The following is a 24,066-nucleotide window of genomic DNA, read 5'->3' on the forward strand; positions in this document are numbered from 1 at the left end:
GGAAAATGTAATAATAAATAAGTGTTAAAAACCCAAGCGGGTTAGATCGGAGTTTGTAGCAGCCGATATTGAGATAAATTTGGACCTTGATAAATAACCCCCTAAGCTATGAATTCGTTGTGAAGAAAGAGGGGACATTTCCTAAACACACAGGAAAAAACTTTTTAAAAAAGTCACAATTCATTTAGCAGTTTCCTGACTGTCAGGATCCCCTGTTTATTTCTCAGTAAATCCAACTCCATTCCATTGTAATTCATTTCTTTCTTTAATCCTCCTTATTGCACAGCAGCGGAGGGAAGAGAAGTGCTCGTGGCGCAATACACTCCTTTTAGGGAATAAAAACCCACTTTGATGTTAGAGGAACGTACGGTTCTGTAAATACAGGAAGAGAAATAGCTCAGTCAGTGATTGGTAAATAGGCACATGACTCAGACAAAAGTGAAAATAAACTGATCTTCCTGTTATTTGCAGAGCAGCAGAGACGGCAGCAGTCTCTCAAGCCCGACTCTCTCAGCAGAGAAGTTCCCTTTCTCCACTTACTCCCTACAGTTTAACCCATTTCAAGGGATAACAAGGGGGATCCAGAAGAGTAGCCTTCAGCAACAAACCCACTGGACTCTTAAGGTAGGTACTGCTTGCTTGTATTAATAGAACCATAGAAAGCACAAGGAAGTGCAGCAGAAACAATGGACCTTGCAAAAGATCTGAAAGTATCCAGTTTTATACTGGGCTTCCTATGTGATACCACCGTTCTACAAAACTTGGGGGCAGATTTATTAAAATGTATAGAGTATAGAAGAAAACTTATCAAATGAACTTTAAGGGGGTTATTTATCAAAGTCGAATATTTTATGAAAAAAACTCAGACCAAATCTGCATGGGTTTTTTGGGCTTATTTATTAATACACTTTGCCGAAAATTTTGTTTGCAAGATTTTTCCGGATTTTTTCATCTGATTTTCACGAAAACTCTGAATTTTGCCCAAAAACTTCGGGGTATTGTCAAAAACCCAGCGCACATCTAAAAATCATTGGGACTTCTCCCATTGACTTATATGCAACCTCGACAGGTCTGAGATGCCCGATTTTCAGATTCCGACTTTTCCATCACCGGGGTTTAATAAATTCCGAAAAATCCGTGATTTTTTAAAAGTCCGATTCTATTAAAAAAACTCACGAATTTTTCGTGATTGTTGTATTCAGTTTATCACCCATTGATAAAGACATTCCAAAAATCCCATAGAAAGGAATAGATAGTGGGTGAATTTTAAAATTCCCTTGGTTTCTAACAGTATACTAGAAATAAGGCATTTTTTCGGCCGGTTATTTTTACTGCTTTTTCTAAAATGTAAGTTTTAAAAATGAATTAGGTGTGGGACCTATTATCCAGAATGCTCAGGAACTGGGGTTTCCCAGATAGCGGATCTTTTCGTAATTTGGATCTTCATACCTTAAGTCTACTAGAAAAGTCAAAAGCTGATAAAGGGGTTCTAGTCCCTCGTTCAAAGGAAAGTCTTTTTTATTTTCAAATAAATTGATATATAAGAAATGTTTTTGCAATGTAAAAAAACCCATTTTCATTTGCCATCCAGTGGTGCGAGAGAATGAACTGTGCAAAAATAAAAGTCACATTTTAGTTTGATTATCCTAAACTACATTAGTCTAGTAGTCCCTCGTTCGCAGAGATAAATCGGCATCATCGAATCGGCAGCCATAAGGGATCCATAGAAAGCATTTTTACATTTGATTCCATTGCTGAAGGAGTTTTCTCTTGCTTTGATTTTAGTCAACAAGGTACTTTCCTTGCATGAAACTCATGCCCAATAACAACCGCCCCCAGCTCAAACTCACCCAGCCACTTTCACCACATTATCATCCACTCTCTCCAGCTGATGTTCCCATTCTAAACTGGATGACGTGTATAAATCTTAATTTCCCATACATAATGTATGATTTAACCTGAAAGCCGATCTTCCTTACACTGCGACGGAGCAGGAGTGCTTATCTCTGGTCGCTGTGACGTTTATTTATAGGCATATTTTAGGGCTTTGTTTTGTTTAACTAAAGGAACTGAAACCATATTTATATTCCCCTCTGTACAACTGCAACTAGAGACCTTGTGAGACATTCACTAAGATTCGTAGTTGCGCTGGCGTACGCTTCGCCGCACTTCGCCGGGCGTAGTTTCGTCGCACTTCGCCAGGCGTAGTTTCGCCAGCGCAACGCAAATTCACTAAAATCAGAAGTTGCGCTCAGGGGTAGCGTAAGGTTGCGAAGTTGCGCTAGCGTTGATTCGCTAAGCAAAGCGAAGTTACGCTAGCGATGGTTAATTTGCATACGGCGCCAAATTCAAATTTCAATGGAAGTATTCGTAGCAGCACTACACAAGCCTGGGAAACCTTCAAAACATCAAATAAAATTTTTATTTTGCCCAACACATGTGCCCTCTGTATAGTTAAGTTGCCATGAGTTAGGAAATGTAGGGGGGAAGGAGGAGAGCCCCAAAACATTTTTTGATCTTTTTCAGCCTATCACCCATAATAAAGAAAAAACAGCGTTTTTTGGGACTTTGAAAATTTTTTAACTTTTTTTGAAGCAATCCCTATCTACTCTATTGCGCTTCGCCTGGTTTGAGGTGGCGAAGGAAGTCTGGCGTAAAAGGTAGCGTTCAGTACACTGCGCGCGTTAGTGAATTTGCGTAGTTACATCCGTTGCGCAACTTCACCAGGCGTAAGGGTTCGAAATAACACTAGCGAAGTTGCGCCAGCATCCGTTAGTGAATCGAGAAGTAACAAAAATGCCCAACGCTAGCGAATTCACGCTAGCGTTAGGCGCTTCGGTGCTTAGTGAATTTGATCAATGTTTATGAAATGTCATTCTTAACCCAGTTTACCTTCACTAGCAATAACAATACACAATGCGGGTTGAATAAACATCGTTGTGGGATGTTAATAATTTGTATGTTTACGGGTTGTAATTTACAGTAGTATGTAATAAAATAACTATGTAATTAACTAATATGCGGCCTTTCCACCCAGATGTATTTGGTGTCAGTGTCGGTTATTGAGGAAGAAGGGGCAGGGGTATTGAGGATCCACAAGTCATGTGCCTGCACCATAAATACCCCTGTAAGGAGGGTAAATAGCCCACCTCTGAATAGGTTATATTTTATATGCTGGATCATTTTATTTCTGTAAAAGGAGCTGTGATATAAGCACAGTACAATGAACTGACTCCCACTGGGGTAATATTATTCTTCCTCTTTCTGATTCTTAGGCTAAGGGCACACTAGGCGATAGCGCCGCGATTTGACTCGCGGCGACTTTTCGCCGCGACTTTTAATCCGCAATCGCTGTGGAAACTTTTGCGCTGGCGTCTATGGGGAATCGCGACAAATCGCCAGCGTAAAAACACACGCGGCGATCTTCTTCCTCAGTTTGTTCTATTAGACATCTGACTGCAATACTTTCTTAGTCCCCAACCACTGGAAATTATGACTCAAAGGTCCCTTTCTCTGGTGTTACTGACACAACATGACTGTGTCTTGTGTATTCTTTTTATCCATTTCTGGGCTGGATTTAAAGAAAACAAAAACCACAGGGGTTTTGAACTTGTGTATCTGGAGTGCTACAGCCCGAAACATATGCTCTCTGCAGGTGCATTGCGGAAGGAAACAAGAATAGACGATATGGTTAAGGATTAGTCATCTGTATAGGAAATGCATGAAAAGCCATAGCATAGAATAGTATTTCCCCAGCAATAGTTATAAATGGCAGCAAATGTTTTGGTGTGGGTCAGGGACTTTCTTCTTCTCTTGTCTCTGCAACTCTTTGCACATATTGTGGAATATAAGTGTATTTTATATTTATTTATATTTTATTATTGTATCGATCCCATGATTGTTGACTCTTAGTGGTCATCTTTTTTTTTATAATTTATTGCTTTTGAACTATTTAGTGCTAGGTTCCCAGGATAACTGTGGCACCAGTCCACAACCTAACGCAGTTCATACAACATGTACATGGTGCCCCTACCCAACTCACCGTACTGTCACCCTCATCCCCTCTCATTCTCTTCACCGGCCAAACTCAACACTCAGCATCAGTGCTGGCTTCTACAAGACCGAACCTCATTTATTTACTATCATACATTCAAAATGATTCCGTTTGAGTAATCCACACAACTTCTGATCTGCTTTAATTGTTGGGAATTCAAAAGACAGGGAAGCATGGGTCACTAGTCATTAGAGATCTACTGCTAGACTGGTCTTTGGCGTAAGTGGAAATTTAAAGAATTTTGCATTCTGGCAATGCATTCAGAGGAACAAATGGTGGGTGGCACATGGGCGTCCCCTGTAAAGCCCCTAGCTTGTGCACTTATCTCTTGGTTTGTTAGGGTATCACATGTCAACAAACCACCTCTTCAATGCATTGTGCCTTTAGTAGGGCTACAATTTGGCTTATGCTTTCTAGGGAGGGGGTGGGAACCCTGAGCGATAATGGTACATGTGTTCTGCTTCTGTCTTTCTGCTAACTTACTCCTTACTATATTGCTCGCCTATTACTAATTTTTTAGACAGGTCATGGAACTCTGAGGTCACTTCTATTATCCTCATCTTTTGAACCCACTGACTATTGCACCAAGTTCAAGTGCTCCATGGATGGGGCCTATGGTGGACAACTCTGTACAATTGCTTTTTTTTAAACCCAGAACAACAAAAATGTGGCCTACACCCTTTTTTCAAGATCAGAGGTTATTTAACTTTCTTTTCAAAAGACTTATTAGGAGATAGAATGTCACTTACCATCTCTTCTTGTTACAGGATGAGGTCCTTTATATTATTGGCGATTGCTTTGACAGCCACAGTCAAAGCTCGGATTAACCCTGCACTTGATAACCACTGGCTGCTATGGAAGAACACGCATAGCAAAGAGTATGAAGATGAGGTACTGGGATATTTAACCACACTGTTTGTTATCACTACCTATTGTTACATAATCATTGGGATGCACCGAATCCACTATTTTGGATTCGGCCGAACCCCCAAATCCTTCGTGAAAGATTCGGCCGAATACCGAACCGAATCCGAACCCTAATTTGCATATGCAATTTAGTGATGGGAAGGGGAAAACATTTTTTACTTTTAACTTGTTTTCTGAAAAAAAGTCACGCAATTTCCCTCCCCACCCCTAATTTGCATATGCAAATTAGGATTCGGATTCGGTTCGGCTGGGCACAAGGATTCGGCCGAATCCGAATCCTGCTGAAAAAGGCCGAATCCTGGCTGAATCCCGAACCAAATCCTGGATTCGGTACATCCCTAATCATTTGCTTCAGACACTTTACCAAAAGTCCCATTAGTGGGTGTGAGGTTACTGTCTGCTGCAATCATTTATAAATCTGGAAATAAGATTCCTGGGACATTTCCCCAGTACAATGGTATTTACATATATACGAATATGATAAGTACAACCCTTTGCAAGAATCCTAATAACTTGCTTTCTCTTCTGGAACAGTTATTGCCATACATCTTTATTTACTGCTTATGGTTTTAAGTAAATCTCTCCATGACTTTTCCTATGTAACAACTAGACTGAGAACTACAACAGTGAGCAAATTTGTATGAATTTCTTGGTGCTGCTGCTTTAAATCAATGCTTTCTGAAGAACCAGGATGCTCAGCCTTTAGTCTGATATTTTTTAGCCTGATTTTACAGTGTAAGGGTAGAACTCCACGGTGCGGCTCATGCTGACACGTCGCCATGCGACAAAACGCATGCGACCTGTTGGATGTCCAGCAGATACAGGAAGTGAAGGAGAAATCGCAGGTAAGAACTACATTTATCCGACTGTTGGATGAAACCGCTGTACGCGTTTCATCGCATGCAGACGTGTCGACTCGAGCTCCACTGGAGTTCTACCCTAACTCATGCAATCATGCATGCGCCTAGGGCACCCAGCATACTTGGCCTGGCACTGGTTGTATTCATAAATAACCTCATACAACTGCCAGTTTTATGTTAAAAGGTTATGGATTATAGATTATGGCTGTACTGTTTTATGGGAAAACTTATGATAATGAGATGGATGATCTTCCACCCCCCCCCCCCCTCAGTAAATCTATGGCAGGAACAAATCAAATAAATACTCACTCTCACATATCAACAATGGCTCTTCCATAACTTTTACCAGCTTAGTTGCCCTCCTCTGGACCCTCTCTAATTTAATACAACTGTTTGAGCACTGGAGACCAAAACTTTGTGGCATATTCTAGATGGGAAAAGCTTTGGAGAAGCCGCACACCACACAAACCCAAAAATTCTTATCCTGGTGCCCAGCGATAGAGGAATCGGCCACCTCACGACAAGGGTAAGAAGAATTTCACTGGCACAAAGGAGTTGCAATAGCAGGGCAAGCCCTTGCAATTTTATTATGCGATTGTGCAACCTTTCGGGGACACACCCCTTTGTCAAGCATGCTTCTCCTGTGTGCCAGTGAAATTCTTCTTTCATATTCTAGATGGGGCCTTACCAGTGTTCTATACAGTGGCAGCTGTTATCTTGTTACCTTCTCATTGTACTGTTGATGGGCAGTGGATGGGAAAGAGAGGGGTGATACACTCCAACTTGCAGTACATCAGTAAAGACTCATTGAAATTTATCACAGCACAAGTCACATGAATGAGTGCACCTGGGAATTGAATGCCAGATTTAAGTGCAGAAGTCTGCTGTAGCGTTTTGAAAAACATCATGTTTTCTCATGACAAAACCCCTTTAAGTGGGGAATGTTTGGACTCCATTTTGCCAAAATTGGCCTATGGCATAAACCATGTACAAAAATATACAGATTAACGGTTGGACAAAGGTACTGATTGCTGAACAAGTAAATGGGAAATCAAATCATTTTGATCAAATTGTTATCATTTCATTTGAAAACCTCATAGGCACCTTTTCCATTGTAAACTGACTCTCAGCTCACATGTTTAATATTTTGTAGACAGAGGACCTTCAAAGACGAATTACTTGGGAAAAGAACCTCGATTTTGTCAATATGCATAACCTGGAGTACTCGATGGGAATGCACACCTATGAGCTGGGAATGAATCACCTCGCCGATATGGTAGGTTGCCTTGTATAATTTTATTTAAATTCTACAGCAAGTGTGCACAAGATTATAACAAAATGGTTCAGCCCAGAATATACATCCAGACTTACCTGTTTCTAACGTGAATTATATAAAATCACAATTTAGTAGCAATTGTAGAATGTGGATTCTGGAGTAAGACTTAAGTGTAGCAGATGTGAAAAACACTATAATAAACTCACTAAGACTAACAAGTACTTAAGAAAGAAAGAAGCCTAGAAGATCTGAGTAATAATGTGCATCTAGGAGCCAACCAGAAGTTTGTGGCCTTCCTAGAGATTATTACAGCAGCCAAATTGCCCAGTGCACCCATAAACTTCTTTTAATGATATTGTTTTTTTAAACATTGCTTCTGAATGTTGGTTGTACTGAATTTTTGCCCCATTTTGTGAAACAAGTTGAAAATGACATAAATGAAAAAGAGGGTGCCCCAATAGGCACGAAATGCATTAGGCCGTTACCTGTATTGTCCTAATAAATAGATTTGGACTTTTAACCATTTTTGTTTTTGAAAAAATCTAATATTTTTTGTTTTGGTAAAAAAAGTTGAAAAGTAGACTTTGGCTACAGTACCGCAGCCCCTGCAGTTGTGCAAACTGCATTTTTCTGCCATTTTTAACTATATCAGCTGACACAACTGTCTCTGCAGTACAAATGGACGGATAAGTTTCCTTTCTTGGTTTGTTAGGGTATCACAGTCAACAAGGCACCTTTTCAATGCATTGTGTCTTTAGTTGGGGTACACTTTGGTTTATGCTTTCTAGGGAGGGGAAGGGAACCCTGGGTGATGAGTTCTACTTCTGTCTTTATACTAACTTACACCTTACTATATTGTTCGCCTATTACTAATTTCTATTACGAGTATGGGATCTGTTATCTGGAACAGGGCAGATTTCAGCTGAGGGCGCCCGGAGGCCAGTGTCCTCCGGCGCCCCCTCCCTTCCTGAAGATTGTGCACGCATTCTTTCTGGATGGAGCGCTAAGCATCTAGCGCTTAGTGCTCCAGAATCGAGCAGAATTACCCAGCGGCTGGGCGGCATGCCGCCCCTTAATTTATGCCGCCTTAGGCCCGGGCCTAGAAACCTATTATCCAGAAAGCTCTGAATTACGGAAAGGCTGTCTCCCATAGACTCCATTTTATTCAAATAATCCAAATTGTGATTTTAAAGTGACTTTTACTCTGTAATAATAAAACAGTAGCTTGTACTTGATCCCAACTAAGATATAATGAATCCTTATTAGAAGCAAAACCAGCCTATTGGGTTTATTTAATGTTTACATGATTTTCTAGTAGACTTAGGTTATGAAGATCCACATTACAGAAAGATCCATTATCCTGAAAGCATCAAGTCCCGGATAACAGGTCCGTTACCTGTACTACTAGTACTCTCCACCTTATATTTCATCCACAATCACTCTCCATTATCTCCAATTTCATCCATCTCTCTTTGATGCACTCCCATCATAGTTGGCCGTACAGAACTCTGGGATTTCTGACATATTCCTTTATATACACAGTAATACAGATACATAGTACACGGTAGCTGAAGGTTAAAGAAAGACACATCCACCAAGTTGAATCTCCATTAAAGTTTTTGGAGGTCATGTAATAAAAGTTTGCCCAGGAGCAGTAACTCATCAGCAGGTAGCATTTACTGGCCACCTGTTTTAAAGCAAACATCTCAGTGGTTTCTATGGGTTACTGCTCCTGGGCAAACTTAGTGCTTTTTTATTAAATATAGGGGTTTATTTTCTTCTATTTATTTTATTGATCTACTGCCTACAAATGCCAACCTCCTAAACCAGTGATCCCCAACCAGTAGCTCGTGAGCAACATGTTGCTCTTTAATCCCTTGGATGTTGCTCCCAGTGGCCTCAAAGCAGTGGCTTATTTTTGAATTCCAGGCTTGGAGGCAAGTTTTGGTTGTATAAAAACCAGATGTTCTGCAAAAATAAAGCCTCAATGTAGGATGACGAGCTGCATAGGGGCTACCAAATGGCCAATCAAACCTTATTTGGCACCCCAAGAACATTTTTTATGCTAGTGTTGCTCTCCATCTCCTTTTACTTCTGAATGTTGCTCACGGGTTCTAAAGGTTGGGGATCCCTGTCCTAAACCATCCTTCATTCGAAGTGCCTTTCTCTCTTTCTTCTCTCTTTTTTCTAGACTAGTGAAGAAATGAAGTCTAAGCTGACTGGTTTAATACTACCTCCACACAGCGAGAGGAAGGCCAAGTTTAGCAGCCAAAGGAATGGCACCTTTGGAGGTAAAGTACCAGACTCCATCGACTGGAGGGATAAAGGATGCGTCAGTGACGTTAAAAACCAGGTGAGTTCATTTTATCACATTTATTGAAGCACAGATTAACAAGGTCAAGTGTAATGTTGGACTAGGAACAGGAAAAAAAAATAATTTGCAAGACATCAGCAAGATTTCTCCCATTGTTGTGTAATAAGAGGCAGATCTATTTACATTTCTCTGCTTCTTCCTATATTGTGCAATATCTGCCCTGAGCTTGTTAGGAGTGGCTGCCAATGGATTACATAAATTCTTCCAGCAGTCCCTTAATTACTGAAGATCAGTCTTAACAGTAGAATGCCTTTATTCTCATTATTTCTACTTCACTTCTTTACAAATGTTCAGCCTCACGGGATTTTCTTTTCAATATTATACATGATGGTCCACCTACCTTTTAGTTTACCACTGGGGCACACTCTCCCGCTACAAAGGACAGTTCCCAGGGAATCATTGCCTAATTCTCTCTGCAGAGTGGCCAGATCAGCTCCTACAGTGGCCCTTACTAAGAGCTTTATAAGGTTTCAGTGTCATAGATGCTCTGTTTTTCTGGGTTCTATTAATTTAAATGCGGATTTTTGAGTTGCTCAGAAGATGTAGTAGATCAGCTGAGCGACGATGGAGAAAGTCACAAACTGATCCTGACTTCATCCACTTCAAATTCATGCTCTCCTGCTATAACCGAGCTCTATCATTAGCCAAAGAACAATACTTCTCTTATCTAATATCTACTATGTCCTCCAAGCCACAGCAGCTGTTTGCCACATTTAACTCACTCCTATGCCCCCCTCCACCTCCTCCACCTATTAATGTTACCGCCCAAGACCTTGCTCATTTCTTTAATGAAAAAATCGATCTCATTAGGCTGAGCATACCGTCCGACAACAATCTCAGACCAACGTGCAGTCCACTCACATCTACTTTGCACTCCTTCACCCCTGCAACTCTAGATGAAGTTAGCAAACTTCTAGCCAGCTCAAAACCCACCACCTGCTCCCTTGACCCCATACCCTCTCGCCTTCTCCACCCAATCTCTGATACACTCTCTCCTGCACTTACCCACCTATTCAATCTTTCACTCTCTACTGGTACCTTTCCATCATTATACAAACAAGCACTAATCACTCCTATCCTCAAAAAACCTTCCCTTGATCCCAGCTCTCCCACTAACTATCGACCGGTCTCCCTTCTTCCATTCGCATCCAAATTACTAGAAAGGCTTGTTTATAAACGCCTGATCCAGCATCTCACTCACAACTAGGGATGTAGCGAACGTCAGAAAAAAAGTTCGCGAACATATTCGCGAACTTGCGCAAAAATGCGAGCGGTTCGCGAACGGTTCGCGAACCCCATAGACTTCAATGGGAAGGCGAACTTTAACATCTAAAAAAGACATTTCTGGCCAGAAAAATGATTTTAAAGTTGTTTAAAGGGTGCAACGACCTGGACAGTGGCATGCCAGAGGGGGATCAAGGGCAAAAATGTATCTGAAAAATCTGCCTGTGTGTGCTTGGAAGAGATAGTGTAGGGGGAGAGCTGTTAGTGATTTCAGGGACAGATGATAGTAAGTTTGCTGGCTAGTAATCTGCTTGATACTGCTCTGTATTGGAGGGACAGAAGTCTGCAGGGATTTGAGGGACATTTTATCTTAGGTAGCTTTGCTGGCTAGTAATCTACTGTTCTCTTTAAACAACTGCCATACGTTGACCTTGTAGGCATTGTTTGCCCAGTTTTTTTGGACGCAGCCACTGAAGCACAGTTGCCAGAAAAAATATGCCATATAAATGCTGAAAATAGTAATTTTTCGCCATACGTTGACCTTGTAGACATTGTTTTGCCCAGTTTTTTTGGTTGCAGCCACTGAAGCACAGTTGCCAGAAAAAATATGCCATATAAATGCTGAAAATAGTCATTTTTTGCCATACGTTGACCTTGTAGGCATTGTTTGCCCAGTTTTTTTGGTCGCAGCCACTGAAGCACAGTTGCCAGAAAAAATATGCCATATAAATGCTGAAAATAGTAATTTTTTGCCATATACGTTGAGTCAACGTATGGCAAAAAATGACTATTTTCAGCATTTATATGGCATATTTTTTCTGGCCTCTGTGCTTCAGTGGCTGCGGCCAAAAAAACTGGGCAAACAATGCCTACAGGGCAAATAATGCCTAAAAGGTCAATTTATACACTAATACAGCGATGGATACGGATTACGTAAAATATATTATGGCTGCTTGAAAAAAGTCACTCCGGTGTTTTTTCTGGAGACGGTAATATTATGGATATTTAGACAGAATGTGAACAAGGTCACACAGCTAGATGGCAGTTGGTTGAATAACACACTGGGCAAAAAATGCCTACAGGGCAAATAATGCCTAAAAGGTCAACTTATACACTACTACAGCGATGGATACGGATTACGTAAAATATATTATGGCTGCTTGAAAAAAGTCACTCCGGTGTTTTTTCTGGAGACGGTAATATTATGGATATTTAGACAGAATGTGAACAAGGTCACACAGCTAGATGGCAGTTGGTTGAATAACACACTGGGCAAAAAATGCCTACAGGGCAAATAATGCCTAAAAGGTCAACTTATACACTACTACAGCGGGTAGTAAAATAAAAAAAGTAAAATAAAAAAAAAATGAATATTAAAAAAAAAAAATTAAAGTTGGTGCTGCTGAACTACTAGGAGCAGCAGATTAGCACACCAGTCCCACTCCCCAACACTGCTAGACTAATAGCACTGGGCTCTTATAGTAGTAGTAGTAGTAGTAGTAGTAAAACAACAAAAAAATAAATAAAAGCAGTCCTTACAAGGACTACTGTTATTGCAGCAGTCAGCAGATGAGATCAGAAGCAGGACAGCTGCCCACTGCAGCTACATACAGAGCACTGCAGTAGAAGGTAGATTACTAGCCAGCAAAGCTACCTAAGCTTAAATGTCCCTCAAACCCCTGCAGACTTCTGTCCCTCCAATAACAGAGCAGTATCAAAACGATTACTAGCCAGCAAACTTTCAACTGTCCCTGAAATCACTAACAGGCAGCAGCTCTCTCCCTACACTATCTCTTCAGCACACACAGGCAGAGTGAAAAACGCTGCAGGGCTTCGGTTTTTATAGGGAAGGGGAGTGGTCCAGGGGAGAGCTTCCTGATTGGCTGCCATGTACCTGCTGGTCTGGGGTGAGAGGGCAAAAAAAAGCGCCAACAATGGCGAACCCAAAATGGCGAACGTCGCGCGACGTTCGCGAACTTCCGGCGAGCGCGAACACCCGATGTTCGCGCGAACAAGTTCGCCGGCGAACAGTTCGCGCCATCTCTACTCACAACTCCCTCCTCGACCCCTTGCAATCTGGCTTTCGCCCATCACACTCGACTGAAACTGCCCTCACCAAAGTAACCAATGATCTTCTATTGGCAAAGTCTAAAGGTCATTATTCCATTCTAATCCTTCTAGATCTCTCTGCAGCCTTTGACACAGTTGACCACACACTCCTCCTTGACATTCTACACTCATCTGGCATTCGGGACACTGCTCTTTCATGGTTTACATCTTATCTGTCTGACCGTTCCTTTAAAGTTTCCTTCTCTAACTCTCTTTCTACTACTTTCCCACTCTCTGTTGGAGTTCCTCAAGGCTCTGTTCTTGGCCCCCTGCTGTTCTCGCTCTATACAACTTCACTAGGAAAACTCATTCAGTCATTTGGACTTCAGTATCACCTTTATGCTGATGACATCCAACTCTACTTGTCTACTCCTGATCTTTCTAATTCTGTCCTTTCCCAAGTCACAGACTGTCTCTCTGCTGTCTCCTCCTGGATGTCACAGCGCCACCTGAAACTGAACCTTTCTAAAACAGAACTCATCATATTTCCTCCAAGATCTTCCCCTGTCCCTCAGATATCACTCACCGTAAACAACACCACCTTTCATTGCACCACACAGGCACGCTGCCTAGGAGTCATCTTAGACTCTCATCTGTCTTTTTCACCACACATTCAAACACTTGCAAAATCTTGCCGTATTCAACTGCGCAACATTGCTCGAATACGACCCTATCTCAGTTCAGAATCAACTAAAACACTGATTCAATCTCTCATCATCTCCCGCCTTGATTACTGCAACTTACTCCTCACAGGTATTCCAACAAGTCACCTTTCACAACTCCGATCTGTTCTAAACGCGGCCGCTAGACTCATTCATCTAGCTCGCCGCTCAACATCAGCTGCTCCCATATGCATGTCCCTTCACTGGCTCCCAATCTCTTCTAGAATCAAATTCAAATTACTTACACTCACATTCAAGGCCCTTAATAATGAAACCCCTCCCTATATTTCATCTCTAATCTCCAAATACACTCCTTCACGAAACCTACACTCTTCTTCTGATCTGCGCCTCACTTCTACTCTGATCACTTCTGCCCATTCTCGTCTACAAGACTTCTCTCGGGCTTCTGCTTTTCTCTGGAACTCTCTGCCTCCAGCTGTCAGACTTTCTCCTTCCTTCCAAACTTTCAAGCGCTCCTTAAAGACCCATCTGTTTAAAGAGGCCTATTCGATGTACCTTAATTAATCATTGCTGTATCAAAAATGACAGTGTTTATACAATCCTAATGTCTCAATTGTACCCTAAACTTTTAATTTGTAAACCCTATTGTACCCTGTAATCCTTGTCTGTTATCCACCATTTATTCCCTGTTTGCTATAACTGCAGTAAAGCACTGCGTATCTTGACAGCGCTATATAAATAAATGATGATGATGATGATGATGATAATAAACTGTGATCCCATTAGGCATATCTGCCACCAGCGCATATTATTACAGTAAATGCCTTATGTGTTTTTAACACATAGGGGGTTATTTACTTAAATCCAAATTTATCTCATTTTATTTAAAAAAAACCAAGACCAAAATCCCATGCCCGATTTTAGCTAATTTATTTTAAAAAAAGCTTGATTTAATCGGATTTGCTGAAAAACTCGATAAAATCAACCTAAAACCTGAATCGCTTGAATTTTTTTTTTTCAAATTGCTTGAATTTTGATTTTGCCCGAAAACCCTGAAAAAGTAGGATTTTGGGCTGAACCCCAGTGTATATCAAGAAAACTTTAACTTGAGATAGGTGCCTCTCCCAATAACTTATATAGGACCTCGACAGGTCTGAGATGTCAGATTTTCAGATTCTGGCTTTTTGCAGCATCGAAGTATAATAAGTCTCGAAAAAAATTTCCCTCTAAAAGAAAAGTTTTCTAGTGGAAAAAATCTTGAATTTTTCAAGTTTTCACAACTCAGTCTTTAAAGAAGAAGGAAAGGCATATTTAATCGGAGATGCCAAAATTTAGGCACCCCCAAGTGATTATAAATACTTACTTCACACCCCACGCCGTTGCTCATATCAGCAGAAAACTGCACCAATCCAGAGGTTCTTCCAGCAAGCGCCATGGAGCACAGTATAATGAAATATCCAACTTCTTTCTTAAAGTTTGGCTTTTCACTCTACCACGAGAAGAAATAAGAAGCTGGAAGCTCTGTGGTGCTCGCTGGAAGAACCCCCGGTTCTGTTGATTGGAGCACCGGTCCGGGGTACACCCCCAAGTAAAGAGCACCTTTCCTTCTCCTTTAATAAATAACCCCCTTATTCTCTCATGCAACACCTGCGCAGCCTCTAAACTAGAGCTCTAGTTTCTGATTTTCATTTGTTTTTTTCCAGGGAGGATGTGGTTCTTGCTGGGCCTTTAGTGCAGTCGGGGCCTTGGAGGGACAGCTGATGCTTAAAACAGGAAAACTGGTTTCTCTCAGCCCTCAGAATCTTGTGGACTGTGCATCAAAATACGGGAACAAGGGCTGCAGTGGGGGCTTTATGACGAGCGCCTTCCAGTATGTCATTGATAATAATGGCATTGATTCTGATAGCTACTATCCTTATCATGCTATGGTAAGTAGGTCTCATACATCTGCTTTTACACAGAAAAGAAATGTTGGGTTGAAAAAAAAGACCAAAGTTCAAGTTCAACCCCTCCAAATAAACCCTAGTGCTCATATAAACAACAAGGAAACCATTAAATCCGTGGGAAGAAAAGCGATGTTCATCTGAATGAGACTTCAACAAAATGGCGTCAATTCTGGGAAAAAAAGTAAAACCCAGGGACATAAAGTCTGGGTTCTACTGTACTTATACAAACCTATCTATACACTCACATATATAACTATATATATACAAATGTCTATGCTAATTGTAGATTTTAGTATCACAATAGCCTTGGATATTATGTCTGTCCAAGCCCCTCTTAAAGGCATTAACAGAAGTATGGTAAGATTAAGCAAACTGGAACTACAGCTACTGTATATGACTGAAACAGCAATATTTTCATGTTACGGTAACCTAGTGTTGAGTGTGTGGTGGGTATGTTTCATTTAAAAATATTGAATTCTATAGGCCAGGCTCCCGTTATCATGAATTGCCATGCTCTTCAAGCAAAAACAAACATGCCATATAATGGATAATTCACAGCACTTTCCATAATACTGCAGGAGTATTAAAATCCATTATTACTTTAGATACTACATTGTTTCATAAGATGCCTTGTGTGACTCCATTAAAAGCAATTGTCATGCACAGTAAGGTCACCTTCCATGGCTCCTGTTCCTTTGTTATTATATATATAAATTATAGCTAACACACCTTTTACATTTTTCTTAAATGTTTACCTTATTAGGATGAAAAGTGTCATTATGAGCTTGCAGGCAAAGCTTCCTCATGTGTTAAATACACAGAGATTGTTCCTGGCACAGAAGACAACCTCAAGCAAGCCCTAGGTACTATTGGTCCAATATCAGTTGCCATAGATGGGACCCGCCCCACATTCTTCCTTTACAAAAGTGGTGAGATTTATTTCTTATTTGTACAAATACATTGTTAGAATACAATCCCTTCTGTGATCACTGTATTAGCATGTACCCAACTTGGAATGTTGGCTCAAGAAAATGTTGGGCCCTTTTCTGTACACATGGTTAAATAGAACGATGCCATTGGTTTCTGGCTGAAAGTAAACATCCTATAAAATACTGGCAACTTGTGTTTAATGTACAGTATATCATCTCCAGGTCAACTTAAAAATGAACTCTGGAGACCCACAGCAAGTTCAGCGTAACTTATTTATAAATTACACTGAACTTGCTGTGGGTCTCCAGAGTTCATTTTTAAGTAGATTTGGAATCTTTTTTGGCTTGATGGGGCCATTACTCTGTTGAGAATACCCTGAAACGTATGAAGTGAGGGACCACCAAAATCTTTTCATTGTATCGTCTCCAGGTGTTTACAGTGATCCATCCTGCTCTCAGGAAGTTAACCATGGCGTCCTTGCAATTGGCTATGGGACTCTCAATGGACAGGATTTCTGGCTTCTAAAAAACAGGTAAATTAGGATTTCATAAAATTAACTCAATCACAAAAGTAATGCTTTTCGGCCTTTTTTGCTAAGATCAAGTGTAGTATCTTACCAGTAGGAGGGTCAAAACCTCTTCTGGGGGGACATGTATCTTGCCTTTTGGGCAGCAAGAACATTTTTAATTCAACCCTTGGGTTGGAGCCATACCATGGCACTTTTAGCACTTATTTTAAGCACTTATGTGTGTGTGTGTGTGTATTTAACACTTTACAATTATGTTTGGAATATGACAAGTCCTATTGGGCTCTGTCCCTGGCTTTGTTTCCTTGGGGGGAAGCTTAGGCAGAACCCTTGGATAAAGGGACTCTCCCTAGCCATGAGGTGAAGGAGAGTATGAAGACCCTTGCCCCGTGTTGCTGCCTTTTTGCTGGAGGGTTGAGTCCATTGATCCTGGTTGCCTTTAGTTTCTTTTGGTCTGAGGCTTCTGGATTCCTGGAGCCCATGCCTTTTGGTAGGATTTTTTGGATGCACTTTATACTTTTTGCACTGTGCACTAAAGGGTGAAAGAAAGCACGACCTTGAACTTTCAAAGTAGCAAAAGTTATTTCTATACTCTTCAAGGTTTATTTCTTGGATCCAGGAATGCAGAAAGTTTATAAATAATTCTTTGTTAAGAACACCACAACTGTAGAAGGAACATTTTCAGTTCCCACAGTTTATCTGTAGCAAAAGAACAACACATATTCTAGTCAAGTTGATAAGATGTCCTCTTAAAATAGAATTCTCTGAGAGGAAAGGTCTATATTGGGTGTTTTTTATTTGGACCAAGCTGACAGCCTGTTAGTTCATATATAGGGTCAAAATAATGGCCTCCTCAATAACCTTGTAATCAATGTTCAGAAGCAAAGGCAGGAAATTCCCATCATGGTCGAACCACATCAATCTATGGTCATTTTCCTGGCCTATGGGCTTCCATGGAACCCCTTTCACAATCTAATTACATCAAAAGCTGAATGATCTGATCAACTGACATGTCCCATCACTTAGGTCAGGGGTGTCCAAAAGGTAGATCGGGATCTACCAGTAGACTTTTAGCTGGTGATCAGTAGATCTCAAGACACTGTCAACATATAGCTTGAATAAATTACCCTTCAATCTTAGGGGCAAATTCACTAAGATGCGAAGTTGCGCCAGGCGCAACTTCGCCGCACTTCGACGCACTTCGCCGCACTTCGCCAGGCGTAGTTTCGCCAGGGCTCCGCAAATTCACTAAAATCCGAAGTTGCGCACAGGGGTAGCGTAAGGTTGCGAAGTTGCGCTAGCGTTGATTTGCTATATAAAGCGAAGTTACGCTAGCGAAGGCTAATTTGCATACGGCGCAATATTCAAATTTCAATGGAGGAACACGTATCTGCACTACAAATGCCTATAAAACCTTCAAATCTGCAAATAAAAATTTTATTTTGCCCTACACATGTGCCCACTGTCTAGGTAAGTTGCCATGAGTCAGGAAATGTAGGGGGGAGGAAGGGGAGCCCCAAAAATTTTTCGATCTTTTTCAGCCTATCAGCCATCATGTAGAAAACACGCCAGCGTTTTTTTGGGACTTAGAAAAAAAATTGACTTTTTTTTAAACAATCCCTATCTACTCTATTGCGCTTTGCCAGGTCTGAGGTGGCGAAGGAAGTCTAGCGTAAAAGGTAGCGTTCAGTACACTGCGCAAGTTAGTGAATTTGCGTAGTTTCGTCGCTAGCGAAACTTCGCCTGGCGTAAGGTTGCGAAGTAACAATAGCGAAACTACGCCAGCGTTCGTTAGTGAATTTGCGCAGTAGCGAAAATGCCAAACGCTAGCGAATTAACGCTAGCGTTCGGCGCTTCGCATCTTAGTGAATTTGCCCCTTAGTCTTTTCATTCAGATATTTATTCTGTTCAGGTTACATAAGAAATAGTTGTTTTTTTAAATATAGTAATATAAATTTTCTTATAAAGTAATATAATATTTAAGTAATATTTTCCATGGAAAAGAATGCTATTAGTGATATTTTGGATGTAGATCATAATGGGACAACTAAGTCACTAAATGTAGACTCCGCATCAGTAAAGTATTAGCAATCCTGCAGTCAAATTAAATAGATCTACTATTTATGATCACCTTTACACATGACTGGCTACTCCCATTCCCATAACCACTCAGAAACTGCAGGCCTTATTGCGATCCCAAGTCATGCTTCCTCCCTCTCCACCTGGTCAGACTCACTTTCCAAGGGACTGTTGACTGAAACTGCAAACACCATCACAAAATGATAGAATACAAAGGAACTGGGAAATAACCTACTTAATGTACTCAGCAAAGAACTAGATCTGGAATTAAAAATCAGTTCTAAAAAACACAAAAACAATTCAAGGAAAGTATCCCATTTCCCAACTAAAGCCAAAAAAAAGAAAAATACTGATATAGAACACTGCACCAAAAAGGCTAGATTTTCAGTGGTAGATTTGTAAACAAGTATTTATTAGCAGGTATCAGTTACTGAAGCTTCTTGGACTGAGATATGTGCAGCGTCACACATACAACAGGTATGGGACCTGTTATCCAGAATGCTGGGGCCTGGGGTTTTCCGGATAAGGGATCTTTGCGTAATTTGGATCTTCATACCTTAAGTCTACTAGAAAATCATGTAAACATTAAATAAACCCAATAGGCTATTTCTGCTTCCAATAAGGATTAATTATATTTTAGTTGGGATCCAGTACAAGCTACTGTTTTATTATTACAGAGAAAAAGGAAATAATTTTTTATAATTTGGATTCATTTATTATAATGGAGTCTATGGGAGACGGCCTTTCCGTTATTCAGAACTTTCTGGATAACGGGTTTCCTGATAACGGATCCCATAACTGTATTGTATATATGGGGAGAACATTAGAATATTTATTGTTCATAATACGTGATAGAATAAATCAATGTTGGTTTTACTGTATATAATTAGTAAGCCTGCAGAATTATTTTATATCATTGTGGACCACTTAAAATGTGTGCAGGACTTCACGGAGGATGTTTTAGCTTCTTTTAACCCCTTAAAGGAGAAGCAAAGTAATTTGCCACTTGCAAGTGCCAAATGTTAGGCACCGCCAAGTGAAATTATTTACTTACCTAACACCCCGGGCCGGTGCTCCTATCAGCAGAAGACTTCACCGGCCCTGGATTCTTCTGCAAGCACCACAGAGCGATCCTCTTCATCTTTCTTCAAATTTCCCAGGGCAGACGCATGCGCAGTAGAACTAAATAGATGACTTTTTCATTAAAGTTTGACTTTTCACTATAATGCGCAGCTGCAAGAATAAAGAAGAAGCAGGAAGATGATCGCTCCGTGGTGCTTGCAGGAATAACTCCGGTCCAGTGCAGTTGATAGGAGCACCGGCCTGGGGTTTCAGGTAAGTAATCACTTAGAGAAAGGAGAAGAAAAGTAATTTACCACTTACATTTGGCACCCCCAAGTGGCAAATGGGTTTCCTTCTCCTTTAATCTAACCATGCTTGCTGTATTTAGTTATGCTCCATGCACCATATTTTACACTGATAAGATCTAACAAGATCCAAACAACATGTTTGGTTATATTTGGTTAAGTTATAATTGTATGTATGATTTGAATCCAGATGTAAGTTTGCCAAAAAAATAAACAATTTAAAGTTCATTGCTTGCCAGATTAACTAACCCTGTAGGGTGGAAGGGGTGGAATAGATTTAATTATTTATCTAATTATGGATTTTCCCTCCACTATCTACTATTATATTATTATTTCCATATGTTATTTCCGTAAGTATTTTACTCAAGGTGCAACTTTATAATAGTCCATCATAACACATTTTCACAAGCCATACCATTTTTTTTAGCATCTTTTCAAATGGCTCAACTGAAATGAATAAGCACAAGTTAATTTAATCTGTGCACCACGAAAGCAATTTCCTTGCTGAAAAGAATTGCTAAGGGGCAGAAGAGGACTTGTTAAATCTGACCCTAATTTTAAATCACTGAAAAAATTAAATAATGTAATAATTAAAAATAATTCAGAAGTTGATCCAACTACAGTATAGGTAGGGAGGAAGATGTGCTCACTGTGTATTATAAGAGGTGAAACAATATTCTGTAATATATTTAGATTGCATTAAGGGGCCAGTAACAAAGTAACAAAAAACTGGGCGCAAAGCTTTAAAAGAAGTTCTCATGGTAAGACACATTAGAGGGCTTCTTTTCTAACGACCTGGGCTCAAGTATAAGAACACAAAAGGGCTGCACACTTGTGTACCTTAGTGTTTGTCCTGACCACTTGCATCCAGGGGAGTTTAATGCACCTTTCACCATCTAAAAATATATTACTGCCTACATTTAGCAGTGTTATTGTATTTATATGGGTTGTGGAATGTGGGGTGTAGGCATCCCCTCTGACATCCCTTAACTTCCATATCATTCCCAAGAAACAGTTTATCCACAAGTGAAATACTATTTGATCTGGCTGGATACTGTGTTCTTTCATCTGACGATATATTGGGTGGGTCACAGGAAGAAATGCAAATCTGTCTTCCATTGCCCATGAGATCAAATTATGGCACGAGTAATGATATTACGACATGTGATGCGGCAGCAAGAAAACACACTAATTACATTAAAACAAAGAATTCTGTGGGCTTTAATTGGATTGCTGCTCCTGTTTGTTTCAGGGGTGGAAATGGTTTAGGCTTTGCATGTGCATTAGTTCTGCATAAAACTTTTAAAACTGCGACTTTTGATGCACATTAAAGTAATTGTCGACGGTGAATTTTCACTGCAATCTTGGCAATTTATTCACCTGCAGCGAAATGTGCAAATTTGCTGTGAATTTGCGCCTGGCAAATAAATTCGCCCATCACTATTATAGAGCTGTAGGATTTCAAAAAATAGCCTCTTTCCTATTATGCTCCAGTTACTATCAAGGTAAATGTATACTTTACGCGGAAACCTGGTATCAAGAAAGCTCAGAATTACAGGAAGGACATCTACATAGTCAGTTTTAAGCAAATAATTCTAGTTTTGAAAAAAAATTCTTGTTCTCCGTAATAATAAACCAGTAGCTCGTACTTGATGGTAACTAAAACTAAAAAGCAAAATGCTACTATGAACAGAGGATGGTAAGAATTAACCCGCATCCAACTGAAATCCGATTAAGATCGGAAAGCACTGCGTATCTTGACAGCGCTATATAAATAAATGATGATGATTAAGATGCAAAGTCGGACCCAAGGGTACCGCTTTTATCAGGCCAGACCGTGCATCACTAATGGGTATAAAACTTGATGTTTAGATTTAAAGGGGTTGTTTACCTTTGAGTTAACTTTTACTCTGATGTAGAGAGTGATATTCTGAGACAACTTGCAATTGGTTTTCATTTGGTATTATTTGTGGTTTTTGAGTTATTTAGATTTTTATTCAGCAGCTCTCCAGTTTGCAGTTTCAGCAATTTGGTTGCTGGGGTCCAAATTACCCTAGTCAGTGACCCCCATTTGAAAACTGGAAAGAGAGTAAAAAAAATATATATCAATGAAGACCAATTGAAAAAATGCTTAGAATTGGCCATTCTATAACATATTAAAAGTTAACTTTAAACAGCTTTCCTAGAATTCATTTTTATTTATGTATGTATGTATCATCATTAGCTGCGATGATTATTAATTTCAGGCTATTGACCTGGCACCTTCCACTCTAGTTTATACACTGAAAAATATGTGCACAAAATAAGCTATGCTCTTTGTTAAAAGTAAATAAATTGTCATAAATGCTCACTTTTTTCACTCTTGTTTTCTCCCCCCCTTTTTTTTGAAGCTGGGGAACATATTATGGAGACAAAGGATTTGTCCGCATTGCAAGGAACAAGGGAAACCTGTGTGGAGTGGCTAGTTACACCTCCTACCCAGAAATATAAGGGTGCGGAACCAAGATATGGAACAATAAAACAGATCTTTCATATGCTCACTTATTCTTTTTCTTTTATACTGTATCTTAGACCTAATAAAACAGACAGGGCACGTTTGCACTTATTTCTATAAAAATACTTGATCCTGTTAAAAGTCGACTTATGGTGTCCTGTACCGAAAAAAAAAAGCTGCTCTACCATTCATGCCCCCCCCCCAAGGGTGTGGAGTGACAGCTCATGATTGCTTTGGTTTTTATTTATAAAATGTGACCAGGGTCGGACTGGGCCAGCGGGACACCAGGAAAAAACCCGGTGGCCCCTCATGGGCCGAAACTCGCTCCTCTGATAGGCTGCCCATGCACGCGGTGTCCCATGTAAGTACATGCGAGCTGGGAGGGCCACAGGAGTTCGGATCTCCAGCGAGGCCCCAGTGAGGGCCCTTGTTGTCGCAGCCCCAGTGGGCCACCAGTGCTCCAGTCCGACCCTGAATGTGACACATCTATTTCTAATAAAACAGCTAAAGTTCACTGGAAACCTTGCAGAGGCAAAGAACCAGGAGACAAATATCAATAAACACTGAAACTGAGCCTTTGCTAGTGCCTAAGGATTAGGGATGCACCAAATCCACTATTTTCGAATAGAAAAATTTCATGAACGATTTTGCCAAATCCAACCCCTCATTTACATATGCAAATCAGCGCAAAGGAGAGTGAAAGAGAACTGCGCGGTTCAACATTTATTTACTTCCAAAAGTCATGTGATTTTAAGGATTTGGATTTGATTCAGCGGAATCCTGCTGAAAAAGGCAGAATCTGGAGAATACTGAACCGAATCCTGGATTCGGCCCATCCCTACTAAGGATTTTTTTTAATGCACTGGGATTTTAAGAGCTGTTAAACTTCACTGTTATGCCTACTGCAAAAATGATGGATTTGGGGTTTTATCTAGGGGTTTAATTGCTGTAACATAGATCTGTATAGGGTTTGTTAACAATTTTAGACTCTTGTAATTCTATTTTTTTCCTCATCAGTTTCGATGTACAATTTCTGATTGTTGAAATAAATTATCTGATAGGAAACCCTTTAGTGTTTTTCTTTTAACATTCAATATTTCAGAATATACTGTTTAGGCAGCTGCACGGGGGCCGCCATATCAGTAACAGGTATGGGATCTGTTATCTGGAAACCCCGTATTACTGAAAGTTCCTAATCTGGAGACGGTCATCTATTATAGATTCCATTTTAATTAAATAATTCACATTTTTGTTTGTGAAGATTCTCGTTCATCCTG

At 40.2% G+C, this 24,066-nt stretch overlaps 1 protein-coding gene across 1 annotated transcript; it reads left to right on the top strand.

Moving 5' to 3' along the window:
* Positions 1 to 483: 483 nt before the first annotated feature.
* ctss.L (cathepsin S L homeolog) lies at positions 484 to 23,854 on the top strand. Its single transcript, NM_001087353.1, is given in 8 exon segments — positions 484 to 624; positions 4,822 to 4,945; positions 6,995 to 7,117; positions 9,309 to 9,470; positions 15,151 to 15,375; positions 16,157 to 16,322; positions 16,753 to 16,855; positions 22,686 to 23,854. Coding segments are annotated over 7 exon segments (1,002 nt in total). The 5' UTR covers positions 484 to 624; position 4,822; the 3' UTR covers positions 22,786 to 23,854.
* The last annotated feature ends 212 nt before the right edge of the window (positions 23,855 to 24,066 follow it).

Source organism: Xenopus laevis, chromosome 8L (genome assembly GCF_017654675.1).
Source record: "Xenopus laevis strain J_2021 chromosome 8L, Xenopus_laevis_v10.1, whole genome shotgun sequence".
NCBI lineage: Eukaryota > Metazoa > Chordata > Amphibia > Anura > Pipidae > Xenopus > Xenopus laevis.